General features: G+C 48.8%; 1 protein-coding gene across 1 annotated transcript in view; it reads left to right on the forward strand.

Annotated features, from left to right (window-relative positions):
- The window catches only part of LOC138452723 (vomeronasal type-2 receptor 26-like), a 212,416-nt gene that overhangs the window by 180,079 nt on the left and 17,785 nt on the right, over positions 1–14,552 (forward strand). The window contains exons 6-8 of the mRNA XM_069605070.1: positions 11,326–11,348; positions 12,419–12,646; positions 13,673–13,796. Coding sequence (XP_069461171.1) covers positions 11,326–11,348; positions 12,419–12,646; positions 13,673–13,796 — 375 coding nt within the window. The remainder of the gene's footprint in view (positions 1–11,325; positions 11,349–12,418; positions 12,647–13,672; positions 13,797–14,552) is intronic.

The raw sequence follows: 14,552 nt of genomic DNA on the forward strand, positions 1-14,552 counted from the left end.
GACCCCCCTCAACTTACTTGTGCCCCCTACCCCAGCACTATCTAAAATGTCATCAGGCCTAGTACGATAGTCGCTTGTTGTGTTTGTTCCCTCTCTTTCTGCACCCCTCTCCCTCACCTTTTGTTTTCTCCGGCTCTACCAGAAATGGCATCAGGGCTAGTACGATAGACGCTTGTTTTGTTCCTTCCCTTCCTTTCTGCACTCCTGTCACTCACGGTTTGTTTTCTCCGCTCTACCAGAAATGTTGTCAGGCCTAGTACGGTAGTCGCCCATTTGTTTCCATTTTGTTCCTACACTCCCCCTCACCTCCTTATATATGTCTTCGCTCTTGCACTGAAATGTCGTCAGGCCGAGTACGCTAATTAATTTCACATCCTTACTGTTCATGGCCTGCAAGAATGTCATTGTATTTTCCCTTGTTCCCTCTTTTGCCTTGAAGCGATTTGAAACATTGTGTATAGGCGCTTTCATATCATATCATATCATATCATATCAAGAGCAACAATAATGGCCAAAGAGAAAGGGATGCAAAAGAAAAGGGACATTTTGCATTAAAACTAAAATCTGCCCTCTATTAGCGGAAATACTCACTCTGGTCTTTGTGAGGCTGGGCCTTGCGAATCTCTCTAGCTAGAGAGGACATGCCTGTGTTATGTTGGAACACACGTGGTTCTAACTCATTCAAAGACTCAAATGTTTGGAAATTAGTGTTTGGCAAATTTGACCTGGTCCTATTTCAGGAGACATGACTGATGAAACCTGTGGGTGTGGACAACTACAAAACCTTCAATCAACTGGCACTAAATGAGAAGGATGGTTGCCCTTCTGCTGGCATTCAACTCAAACACACCAAAATCCTTTCTCATGAGAAACCCGTTTCCAGGAATTCTGGCTATTGGCATAATGACCAAAGATATCTCCAGTCAAGATATTCGTCATGTGCCTATATTAGAAACCTCCAACACCAGATCAGACAATGTTTCTACAATCTCTGAAGTCAGTACTCCTAACTATTGAAAATAACCACAATGATTTCACACTACTATTTGCTGGTGATTTGAACTCACAATGCCTCTTTAGTCAAACAAAGAGTTTGAACTCAAAAACAGGCCAAACAACCAGGAAAGGTGAACAATGGTCGACATTTATGGACGATTGGGCACTGAATATGGCAAACCGAAATATTGAGGGCGACATCCCCACGAGATTCACATGGAAGCAAGGAACACAAGGCTCCATTATCGATTACATATTTTTAGCTGATGAGCTGTTCCCAAAATGTACAAGCTTTCAAATTTTGCAGCAAGTAGCAAGTGATCGTGACATGTTTGCAACAATGCAAAAATAAACAAATACACAGAAGAAATAGCTGTCAATGACAGCAAAAACTGGATTAGAAAGTTCAAAAGAGACGGACTTGTCCTTACCCAAAAGTTCAAACTTCATTGGGGAACTGCAACTGAAATAGGCAGGCTGCACTCACCAATTGCTTTTCAGATTTTCTTTGTGAACTACACCCGCCATGATCAGGGAAAATAAAGAAACATCTCAAAATTAATCACGTATATGAAAGCAAGACCGCAGAAAAAAGGGCTCTAAGAAAATCTATTCGCTCTCTGAGCTCAGAAATGAATAGCGTCACACATCATAAACAGCCAAGATAAAGTCACTAAACAATAATTATCGAAACTGGTCAAGGAGCCAAAGACAGCTCTCTGCCTGCAGAATTATGGAAAATGAATGCTCAAATCCCTGCAATAAAGCGACGCAAGAAACTTCTGGACCATAATCTATATGCCCCACAAGGGCTTGTCCAGGGCAACGTCATCCCCAAACTAACATGTTGTGATTTCTTTGGCAACGTATATAAGAAGCCCTCAGTTGATGCATTCGGAATTGATGAAAGTGTCCCCTGGCAAGTCAACATAACAAAACACAGAATAATAGAGCTGATTAGGAGATCGTCCTCTCAAGCAGCTGGGCCTAATGGACTTTCCAACTAGATTTTGAAATCCGATAAAGACTTGTGGGCCTCAATCCTAGAAAGATTGTTCAATGAAATAACAAGACAGAAAAGACTCCCCGAATCATGGAATCGAGCAGTCGTCATTCCCATATATAAGAAGATCCTAAGAACTATCGCCTGATTGTTCTCCTGGATGCTGACAGCAAGATGTTTGCAGGGCTCATACTGAGGAACCTTGAAACCTGGGTAGAAACCAAATGGAATCCTATCTAAACCTCAATTAGGATTCTGCAAAGGCCTGGGTACCACAACCAACGGCCTCATCCTGAGCCTATGGACCATAGGGGGACCTATCTTGTATGGAGCCTGGGTTGACTTATCACAGGCGTTCAATGCCATTAACAGATAACGCCTGTGAAACAAACACAAAGCCTGGGGAATACCCATGTCCCTCCTTGCAACCATAATCTCGCTTCATAATTTATCAAAACTCCAAGTTAGATTGAAATTGGAAGGGCACTTAACCCAGGACATTATCACCGAAAGGGGAGTCCGGCAAGGCTGCATCAAATCCTCCCTTTTATTCAATCTTTATTTAACAGATCTGGGAGAGGCTTTGGGTCCTGCTGCCTTAAGTAGCCCTAGAATTGGGGGTGGGAGCCCTAAATTGGATCACATACACAGATGACCAGGTCCTCCTAGATTACACATCAATTGGACTTCAAAAAATGTTAAATGCCCTGGCGAACTATGCAAACATTAACGATATATCCATCAATTCCGCAAAATCTAACATAGTCAAATTCAAAAGGTCACATAGATAATCTCCGAAATGTACTTGGAAATAATCAAATCATTCCAATTGTCAAAGAAATTGCCTATGTGGGCTTCAAATTGATGGCTCATCCCACAGTGGCTGCATTCGACCTCACTCTAGACACTAGACAGATCAGTTAATATGCCAGATGAAAAAATTGCTCTTCTCCTGCTGTAGTTTTTCTCTTCTTCCCCTGGTCAGGTTTTACAAGTCAAAGGTAACTCCATCTTTACTATATGGTGTTGAAGTCAACTACTTGACTAAACACATGGATTGGGTCCGGCTAGAAGGGAGAATGTGGAAGAAACCGACTGCTTACCCATGAGCCTTCAAGTCTCCAGCCTAAGATACGAGTTGGGTCTCCCCTCCATGCAATTCAAAGATGACTGAAAGGTTCTCTCCTTGTTTAGATCTATTCGGCTCTCCCGTCCGGGTTCCCTCCTTGAAAATATAAATACAGCCCGTCAGTATCATAAATAATCTTGCCTCCGAAGCTTGCAAAATGTTGAGACGCAATGATTGCACAAAGGACACGCTCATAAACACTCCCCAAAATTTAAAAACAATCATGCTCAGAAATTATTGGATCAACACCATATCACAAGCTCGTAATTCCAGGGTTTCGAAACTTTTGTCTGATCTTGACAAACCCAGGGGTCTTTTTGCTAAATATCTTAAGTTTCCAAATTCCAGAGGCAGACTCAACTTAAGATTTCGCCTAAATCTACTACCCACTGGAGAAATAAGGATGATCCGAAAGTTGGTATCCTCACAAAATACAACATGAACATTCTGCAAATTAGACATCACACAGCCTCTGAAAAGCATCATGATGGAATGTGTTGGTACCAAATAAACAAAAATCAGACCCTTAAAACGTTGTGTTCAGCAAGAGGGAGGACTGTACATTTTTACGATTTTTGGGAAAGATTTATTGCAGGGCACAAAATCTCTCTAACTGATGAAGTGTTAAAAGTGCTGCAAACATTCCATTTACTGCTATTTTGACTTTTTAATAATCCAGTGTGCAGATGAATTGTCACCTATTTTCCTTTAATCTCTTATTTTCAGATTTTCTTTCTTTCATTGTTCTGCTTTGACACTGAATTCTGTACCTTTAAAGTTTACATTGATGTACTTTTTGTTATGAAAAGTGGACTTGTTTCAGCTATATCATAATAAAATTTAAAATAATCCAAAAGATTAAAGGGCATTGGGCCCTATGTCAGCAAAGAGACAGTGATATAGTCAGCAGCCTGCTGACTGTGCTCTTGCTCAATGAGCCGGTACCCGATTTCTTTTTAAAAATATTTATAGTAATTGTAATATAGTAATAAAAAAACAAAAGTAAATCAAAATAATCAATTTTTCTTTAAATTAAAAATGACATTAAGTTACATTTTTCAATTCAATGAGGTTTCGCAGTAAGGATGGCTTTAGATGAAGCACACCAGGTCTAGCGGCCTGCCTCTCTCTGCTCTCCATGACACCAGGTCCAGCGGCCTGCCTCTCTCTGCTCTCCATGACACCAGGTCTAGCGGCCTGCCTCTCTCTGCTCTCCATGACACCAGGTCTAGCGGCCTGCCTCTCTCTGCTCTCCATGACACCAGGTCCAGCGGCCTGCCACTCTCTGCTCTCCATGACACCAGGTCCAGCGGCCTGCCTCTCTCTGCTCTCCATGACACCAGGTCTAGCGGCCTGCCTCTCTCTGCTCTCCATGACACCAGGTCTAGCGGCCTGCCTCTCTCTGCTCTCCATGACACCAGGTCTAGCGGCCTGCCTCTCGCTGCTCTCCATGAAACCAGGTCTAGCGGCCAGCCTCTCTCTGCTCTCCATGACACCAGGTCTAGCGGCCTGCCTCTCTCTGCTCTCCATGACACCAGGTCTAGCGGCCTGCCTCTCTCTTGACTTCATGAAACCAGGTCTAGAGGCCTGCCTCTCTCTGCTCTCCATGACACCAGGTCTAGCGGCCTGCCTCCCTCTGCTCTCCATGACACCAGGTCTAGCTGCCTGCCTCTCTCTGCTCTCCATGACACCAGGTCCAGCGGCCTGCCTCTCTCTGCTCTCCATGACACCAGGTCTAGCGGCCTGCCTCTCTCTGCTCTCCATGACACCAGGTCTAGCGGCCTGCCTCTCTCTGCTCTCCATGACACCAGGTCCAGCGGCCTGCCTCTCTCTGCTCTCCATGACACCAGGTCTAGTGGCCTGCCTCTCTCTGCTCTCCATGACACCAGGTCTAGCGGCCTGCCTCTCTCTGCTCTCCATGACACCAGGTCTAGCGGCCTGCCCCTCTCTGCTCTCCATGACACCAGGTCTAGCGGCCTGCCTCTCGCTGCTCTCCATGAAACCAGGTCTAGCGGCCAGCCTCTCTCTGCTCTCCATGACACCAGGTCTAGCGGCCTGCCTCTCTCTGCTCTCCATGACACCAGGTCTAGTGGCCTGCCTCTCTCTCTGCTCTCCATGACACCAGATCTAGTGATCTGCCTCTCTCTGCTCTCCATGACACCAGGTCTAGCGGCCTGCCTCTCTCTGCTCTCCATGACACCAGGTCTAGCTGTCTGCCTCTCTCTGCTCTCCATGACACCAGGTCTAGCGGCCTGCCTCTCTCTGCTCTCCAATGCACCAGGTCTAGCGGACTGCCTCTCTCTGCTCTCCATGATACCAGGTCTAGCGGCCTGTCTCTCTCTGCTCTCCATGACACCAGGTCTAGTGGCCTGCCTCTCTGCTCTCCATGACACCAGGTCTAGTGGCCTGCCTCTCTCTGCTCTCCATGACACCAGGTCTAGTGGCCTGCCTCTCTCTGCTCTCCATGACACCAGGTCCAGCGGCCTGCCTCTCTCTGCTCTCCATGACACCAGGTCTAGCGGCCTGCCTCTCTGCTCTCCATGACACCAGGTCTAGTGGCCTGCCTCTCTGCTCTCCATGACACCAGGTCTAGCGGCCTGCCTGTCTCTACTCTCCATGACACCAGATCTAGTGGCCTGCCTGCTTCCCTCTGCTCTCCATGATACCAGTCCCAGCGGCCTGCCTCGCTCTGCTCTCCATGACAACAGGTCCAGCGGCTTGCCTCTCTGCTCTCCATGACACCAGGTCCAGCGGCCTGCCTCTCTCTGCTCTACATTACACCAGGTCTAGCGGCCTGCCTCTCTCTGCTCTCCATGACACCAGGTCTAGCGGCCTGCCTCTCTGCTCTCCATGACACCAGGTCTAGTGGCCTGCCTCTCTGCTCTCCATGACACCAGGTCTAGCGGCCTGCCTGTCTCTACTCTCCATGACACCAGATCTAGTGGCCTGCCTGCTTCTCTCTGCTCTCCATGATACCAGTCCCAGCGGCCTGCCTCGCTCTGCTCTCCATGACAACAGGTCCAGCGGCTTGCCTCTCTGCTCTCCATGACACCAGGTCCAGCGGCCTGCCTCTCTCTGCTCTACATTACACCAGGTCTAGCGGCCTGCCTCTCTCTGCTCTCCATGACACCAGGTCTAGCGGCCTGCCCCTCTCTGCTCTCCATTGCACCAGGTCTAGTGGCCTGCCTCTCTCTGCTCTCCATGACACCAGGTCTAGTGGCCTGCCTCTCTCTCTGCTCTCCATGACACCAGGTCCAGCGGCTTGCCTCTCTGCTCTCCATGACACCAGGTCCAGCGGCCTGCCTCTCTCTGCTCTCCATGACACCAGGTCTAGCGGCCTGCCTCTCTCTGCTCTCCATGACACCAGGTCTAGCGGCCTGCCTCTCTCTGCTCTCCATGACACCAGGTCTAGCGGCCTGCCCCTCTCTGCTCTCCATTGCACCAGGTCTAGCGGCCTGCCTCTCTCTGCTCTCCATGACACCAGGTCTAGCGGCCTGCCTCTCTGCTCTCCATGACACCAGGTCCATGACACCAGGTCTAGCGGCCTGCCTCTCTGCTCTCAATGACACCAGCTCCATGACACCAGGTCTAGCGGCCTGCCTCTCTCTGCTCTCCATGACACCAGCTCCATGACACCAGGTCTAGCGGCCTGCCTCTCTCTGCTCTCCATGACACCAGGTGCAGCGGCCTGCATCTCTCTGCTCTCCATGACACCAGGTCCAGCGGTCTGCCTCTCTCTGCTCTCCATGACACCAGACCCAACGGCCTGCCTCTCGCTGCTCTCCATGACACCAGGTCTAGCGGCCTGCCTCTCTGCTCTCCATGACACCAGGTCTAGCGGCCTGCCTCTCTCTGCTCTCCATGACACCAGCCTGCCTCTCTCTGCTCTCCACGAGACCAGGTGCGGTGTCCTGCCTCTCTCTGCTCTCCATGACACCAGGTGCTGCGGCCTGCCTCTCTCTGATCTCCATGACACCAGGTCTAGCGACTTGCCTCTCTCTGCTCTCCATGACACCAGGTCTAGCGGCCCGCCTCTCTCTGCTCTCCATGACACCAGCTCCATGACACCAGGTCTAGTGGCCTGCCTCTCTCTGTTCTCCATGACACCAGGTCTAGAGGCCTGCCTCTCTCTGCTCTCTATGACACCAGGACCAGCGGCCTGCCCCTCTCTGCTCTCCATTGCACCAGGTCTAGTGGCCTGCCTCTCTCTGCTCTCCATTACACCAGGTCTAGCGGCCTGCCTCTCTGCTCTCCATGACAACAGGACTAGCGGCCTGCCTCTCTGCTCTCCATGACACCAGGTCTAGCGGCCTGCCTCTCTCTGCTCTCCATGACACCAGCTCCATGACACCAGGTCTAGCGGCCTGCCTCTCTCTGCTCTCAATGACACCAGCTCCATGACACCAGGTCTAGCGGCCTGCCTCTCTCTGCTCTCCATGACACCAGGTGCAGCGGCCTGCCTCTCTTTGCTCTCCATGACACCAGCCTGCCTCTCTCTGCTCCCCATGAGACCAGGTGCAGTGGCCTGCCACTCTCTGCTCTCCATGACACCAGGTGCAGTGGCCTGCCACTCTCTGCTCACCATGACACCAGGTCCAGCGGCCTGCCTCTCTCTGCTCTCCATGACACTAGGTTTAGCGGCCTGCCTCTCTCTGCTCTCCATGACACTAGGTCTAGTGGCCTGCCTCTCTCTGCTCTCCATGACACCGCATCTAGCGGCCTGCCTCTCTCTGCTCTCCATGATACCAGGTCCAGCAGCCTGCCTCTCTCTGCTCTCCATGACACCAGATCTAGCTGCCTGCCTCGCTCTGCACTCCATGACACCAGCTCCAGCGGCCTGCCTCTCTCTGCTCTCCATGACACCAGCTCCAGTGGCCTGCCTCTCTGCTCTCCATGACACCAGCTCCAGCGGCCTGCCTCTCTCTGCTCTCCATGACACCAGCTCCAGCGGCCTGCCTCTCTCTGCTCTCCATGACACCAGCTCCAGCGGCCTGCCTCTCTCTGCTCTCCATGCCTTTGAATGTTTGAGGGTGGTAATGATGTCCATATTTCATCATTTCTGTTAGGGGGGGTTTTCATAAAAAGTCCTACTGGCAGTAAGACATTAGTAAGCTATCCCCCAAATCTTAGTATCAGTCTGTACTAGCTCAGGACCTTGGTAGTAATGCAGAGCAGTCAGGATTATAAGAGGAAGATGTGAGCTGTAGGTAAGTACACTGAATATTAGCTAGACAGGCACAACACAGAAGCACATATTTCTTTTATATAAATATAAGTCTATTTAATGTATTTACACCAGAATCACTTTGAATACTATAGCCGTTTATGATAGAGCATAGGAATACTAGATAATACACTTCAAAGGGCATTTTCACTTTTATGTTTGTTCACGGTTACATTTGTAGCAACGTTAGAAAGGGACAAGAGAAGGTTATAGTATTATCGGTTAATGTGTGCTCATACGGTTTTCAACAGGTCATACAGTAATGCATTTACTCTGCAAACACATATAGAAAAGTCACTTCAAGGGAGGAAAATAAGTGGTTAGTGCAACATGAGCTTAGTTCTTCTAAGATGGTTTCTTCACCTGGCAAGTCTTTTAAGTCCAAAAACACAACCCTAGATAGAGGCAGTTCCGAGGGGGCTTGGAGTCTTGACAAACACTGAATTACGAAGAGTACCAGTGGCTTTCCTCCAGTGTCTAACGTTATTGAAGCAGCAAGTTAGACCTAAAAACCGACTTGAGAAGAGGACACAAGCAGCTGCTTGGGTCAGAGTCGGTTTCCCTGGACACCTCGACGTTCATTCCAATGCTCTAAAGCAAATTCTTGGAAACAGGAAAGCAATACCTTTTTGCCCACAGTACCTTTGGTTTGAAGAAAGTGTTTGTGTTTGCTTCTCGGTGATGTGACGGCTCTGGACCTGACCTCCGGATTCCTTGGTCTGGTGATGAAAGGCAGGACAATGGACGGGATCTTTCAGCAGCAGTCTCAAGGGAGGACCTGTAGCACGACTTTCAGCAACTTCTTGGTTCACTCTCTGGTTTTAGCACCTTTTCTGCAGCACCAACAAAGGACACGGATCACCCGGTCAGTCTTCTTCGCTTCCTGCAGTCCCGCACTCTGATGAGGGGGTCTGGGTGAGTTGGATCGGATCTCTGGAGTGTCTATACGGGTTCAGCAAAGATTTGGACGGATTTGGCTTTTCCACAATGGTGCTGTCGAAATGTGCAGAAGGTCTCCTGGTATTGGGGTTTCGCAGCTCTGGAAGCTCCTAGGAACTCGGGATGTGGCTTGTTTCAAAATTCTTCTTGGGGCTGGTTGTTCCCCCAAGCCAAAGGGATGGCGTCATCCTCTTTGGAGCTCCTCTTTTACATAGAAACCCGGGTTAGGACAGCAATGGTTGCTTTGCAGTCTTGCAAAGGGTCGGCAGGCAACTCTGGTAGTCTTCTTCGGTTACTTCCGTTTCCTATGGTCGACTTGCCTTTCACTCCAGAAGCCTCACCTTTTATAGAGTTCCAGCACACACTCCTCTACAATCTCTCTCAGCATTGTACAGAAAGCAGCGTTTGCCTGTATAATCAGGACAGCCTGACCTCCTGTGGGAGCTGGACCCATTCAGTCACTCTGGCAGACAACGGACAGGGGGGTGGAAGACTCCTCTCCCACTTCCTGCCTGCGCAGACACTCTTGAGGCCAGGCTTGGAACCCTATTGGTTCCCGTCAAAGGCAAAACAGACACAGAGCCCCCCCCCCCCCTCCCAGAATGGTAGAAGGCTAACAAAGAATAACCACGCTAGTAATGGTAAAAATAGAAGGGAGACCCCAAGTTGGCACTTGGGTGCACCTATTGTGCACTGCCGTGGCTATGGACATAGCCTGCGCTATAAGAAATACGCAATAGTTAGTAGAACACGTCCGCTGCCACCAGCCAATACTAGGCGATTGTCTATGCGACTAAAATGTCACAGGAGCAGAGAGAAGGGGGATACTAGGTATCCCTTTGGCACTCCAGTATAGGTGGTGTGTGCCAATGTCTCACACTATAGAGTTTTGGGAGAGATAGTAATTATCTCTCTATCCTTAAGAACGGTAGTAACTTGAGGATATAGAAAAATAATCTTAAAGGAAGACCCTAAAGAGTCCCCAGCAACACTGCCCATAAAGATGCCTTTAAGAGGTATGAGCAGACAGACTACATAGTACAGGTAGTATACAAAGAATAGAGTTCCAAAAGACAGAGCCCACAAGAACGAATGAGTGGGAAAAGGATGCACTCATTCAGGAATTAAAGAAAAAGGGCCAGAAGTCCAGCAAAAGGTGCTGGGGGTCTCACTAGGAGAGGGGATGAAGCATGAACATCATACATCTCCCCAACAATTTCCTAAGATACCAATATCGGGGACCTTAGTTAGGGATCTCAGAGGTCTCCCTTGCTACCCATAAATATTTTTTTTTAAACTTTTTTTTTACACACATTGAAGCTTCTGCGCTGTGTCCAGTGCTATGTAGCTCTTTGTTTCTAGAGTGTCTGGCTTTCTTTTTCAGGCTTCTTAAGAAACAGGGGGTGCCACAAGTGTAACACTTTGAGCAGTGACCCTAAATAAGAAATAATAGGAATAACACATTCGTTTTTTCTGGAATTCCATACAATTGCAAGACTCATTAACGGTTTATTTCAGGCACACTTCAAGGGGTGAGTCACTGATTTAGTCTGTTCTTAAACACCTCAAATTCACAATACAGACAAAATCCTCCAAAAAGCATTTAGAGTAGAATAAGCATCCATTTCGGCCTATGGATTTTGCTTTTCGCAAGTTGCAGTCCTAGCATGTTTTTTTCTGCCGATGCATTTGGTGATCCATTCTTGTATCAAACGTTTAACACGTTACAGTGATATTGTAACTATATTTATCATAGTGTACTTACGAACAATGCTATGTGATGCCACTTCGTGTTTTGTCAAGGGGTAAAAGGTTGTGCTCCATCGCTTCCCATGATGTCACTTCGGGGTGGGTCACCAGAGGTCAAAGATCATGTGATGTCAGTTCTGCTACCTCTAGCATTTTGGTGAATGCCGTCCCTGGCCAATATCCCAGAATTCAGTATTACCTTTGAGTATCATTTAAGCTGAGTCAAGACATCAGATACTCAAACTGAGATGTGCCCATTGTTTAAGTAGCCTCAAATCTGAGGAGCAGGCTTGTCCCTCCCTATCCAAGTTCCACACACCCTGCTCCACGACAGCTGGCAGTGCAGACTGGCCCCACCCTACTCCACCACAGCTGGCAGTGCAGACTCCACACCACACACCCTGCTCCACGACAGCTGGCAGTGCAGACTGGCCCCACCCTACTCCACCACAGCTGGCAGTGCAGACACCACACCACACACCCTGCTCCACCACAGCTGGCAGGGCAGACTGGCCCCACCCAGCACCACCACAGCTGGCAGTGCATACTCCACACCACACACGCTGCTCCAGGTCAGCTGCAGTGCAGACTTCACACCACACACCCTGCTCCACCACAGCTGACAGTGCAGACTGGCCCCACCCTGCACCACCACAGCTGGCAGTGCAGACTGGCCGGCCCTTTAGTTTGCTGCTAGTTAGGTCTCATGGACATTTCTCTTTGAAAAAGTGGAGGTACACTGAAAATGTTCAGGAAATAGACGGCCTTATTTATGGCACAAGACCTGAGGATAATGTCATACGCTAATGCTACAACATACGAAAACCTAAAAACTCTTCATGTGAGGGAGGCAGTGACTAGCTGACGTCATCATATCATTGGGCCTCATTCAGGGTTGGGAGGTAAAGGTTAACGGGCACCGGTAACGAGACCGGTGCCGTAAAACCCTTACCGCCCAATTCCGAGTTCCCTTTGCGGGTCCTTCCTTACCTCCTGCTTTTAGCAGGATTTAAGTACGGGACCCGCAAAGGTACTTCGGAGGTAATTACGGTACCGTAATTTACGGTGCCGTAATTACATCCTTCCCCATTCCCATTGAGCCCTAAGGGGCAGAGATGGGAATGGGGAAGGGCAAAAGGTGAATGGGGAATTACCGGTCCCTCCAACCTTGGAATGGACCGGTAATTACTCCATTCACCATGCCGGATTTGGGACGGTTTCGGAGGCAACCATGGAGCTAATTACTCCATGGTTAGCTCCAAACCCGGAATGACCCCCGTTGTGTACTTAATTTGAGTTAATGTTGCTACTAATGCCTCCTGCATATGTCCCTTTTGTGAGTGACATCCTGTTGAGACTGTCACCTTTGCTCCGACAGCTTCTTCCGCATCTGAGGAGAGTGCATTTCACCAACACCGCCGGGGAAGAGGTCTTCTTTGGAGAGAACCATGACTCCATGCTGGGATTTGATCTTCTGAACTGGCAATTCCATGGAGGCAGGATAAAGCGAGCGGTCACGGTCGGACGCTTTAACCCTTTGTCACCCGCAGGGGAGGAACTGACCATCAACGAGAGCCTCATTACGTGGAACAGCCTGTTTAATGGGGTCAGTCCGAGGAGATGTTTATTCATTTGAAAAACAAATGTGATGAGCCTATTCATGTATTGATGTTTTTTTTAGGCCCTGAGGATGTAGGGCAGGTGGCTTCTGGGCACTATGAAAAGGTGGGTAGAGACTATGATCAGGAGGAAAAAGAACAGAGGAAGGAAGGGGGGGATAAGATTATTTAGCAGAAAAACAGAAGCCACATTTCAGTTGGGAAACCCTAAGAACGATGGTGCTCTGGCCCCCAACGTGGCATTACATGGAGCATTTTCAGGTGCAGGACGGTAGCCTTCAGGTTGGTGGTCACAGACAGACCGACTCTGTGCAGTCACATGGCCAGCCACCTTGGCAACCCCTCCAGGTAGATCAGTAGCCCATTCATCTGTTTACAGCTTTGGCAGGACCTAGAAGGGAGATCCTTCTGTCATCTCTCTTTCTCTAGGATTAAAATCCAGCAGAAGCCCAGATGTTGCTAACGCAAGATTCCATTAGGGCAGTAGAGTTGGGCAAGATTTGACAGATGTTTGGGGCCTCTTCCCCAGAGATCCCAATGCATAGTGTAGAGACTCTTGTAGTCCAGCCTCTGCCTGGTGGGAAATGTTTCGAGGGACTTAAGAGGTGAAGTCACATGACCACCGTTCTTCAGACCGGTGACCATGTGAACCGCCCGATCCCGGGTGGCTTTTAACTATTTCAGGGATTTAAAGGCCGGCATGTCGACCTTTGCTATGGTCCATGCTCTGGTGTGTCTGGACTCCTATTACTTCCACTTGCTTTGGAAAATCTTGCAGGGGGTGCGTCTTCAAGGCGAAGTGTTTGAGTAAAACGTGGACTTCTGATGTAAAAAGTTGAAATGCGGTCAACAGGGAGGTCACCAATGGCTTGCGTAGGAAATGGGATATTATGTTCAATGTTGTAGGGATTTGGAGTCTAGAATGTGTAAAATATAAGATAAGAAAAGAACAATTTATGCAAAATAGAAACTTGAAATAAATTCCTGTACCTGTGTCCCTTCCTTCCTGCTAGACCCCTCAGTCTCGGTGCAGTGAGCCGTGTCTGCCTGGATATCGAAAACTAATGTTGGAAGGAAAAGCGAGTTGCTGCTACCGCTGCACCCCGTGTCCAGAAGTAGAGGTGTCCTATCACGCAGGTGATGAGCGGGGCTGTGTTCAGACCTTGGCCAAGATTATGAAGTCTGCTGTGTTCAGAGCTCGGTACAGTAGATGTTTGCTGGGTTCCATGTCCTTTTACCGACACCTATTTTTACGACAAGTGTTGTGCCGCGGGTGTTTTTCCGAAAAACTTCATCAAATTGTTTTACATTTATTTTTGTGGGTTTTTCCCCTCCAAGCTCCCATTCATTTAACTATGATTTGTATTTCCCCCCCCAACCCTTTATTTGCCCTTTCCCACCCCCCACAAAAAATGTAAATTCAGTTTTTGGGAAAAACTCCTGCGGCAAAACACCTGTCGGAAAAACATGTGTCGGTAAAAAGACGCTATACTGTTTGCTGTGTTGAGAGCTCCACACAGATAATGAAGGCTGCTGTGTTCAGACCTCGGCACAGGTGATGATGTTTGCTGTGCTGAGAGCTCCAGACAGATAATGAAGGCTGCTGTGTTCAGAGCTCCATACAGATAATGAAGGCTGCTGTGCCCAGAGCTCAGCACAGGTGATGATGTCGGCTGTGTTCAGCGCTCCACACAGATAATGAAGGCTGCTGTGTTCAGAGCTCGGCACAGGTGATGATGTTTGCTGTGTTGAGAGCTCCATACAGATAATGAAGGCTGCTGCGTTCAGAGCTCGGCACAGGTGATGATGTTTGCTGTGCTGAGAGCTCCAGACAGATAATGAAGGCTGCTGTGTTCAGAGCTCAGCACAGGTGATGATGTTTGCTGTGTTGAG

Source organism: Ambystoma mexicanum, chromosome 4p (genome assembly GCF_040938575.1).
Source record: "Ambystoma mexicanum isolate Mex_15411 chromosome 4p, UKY_AmexF1_1, whole genome shotgun sequence".
Taxonomy (NCBI): Eukaryota; Metazoa; Chordata; class Amphibia; order Caudata; family Ambystomatidae; genus Ambystoma; species Ambystoma mexicanum.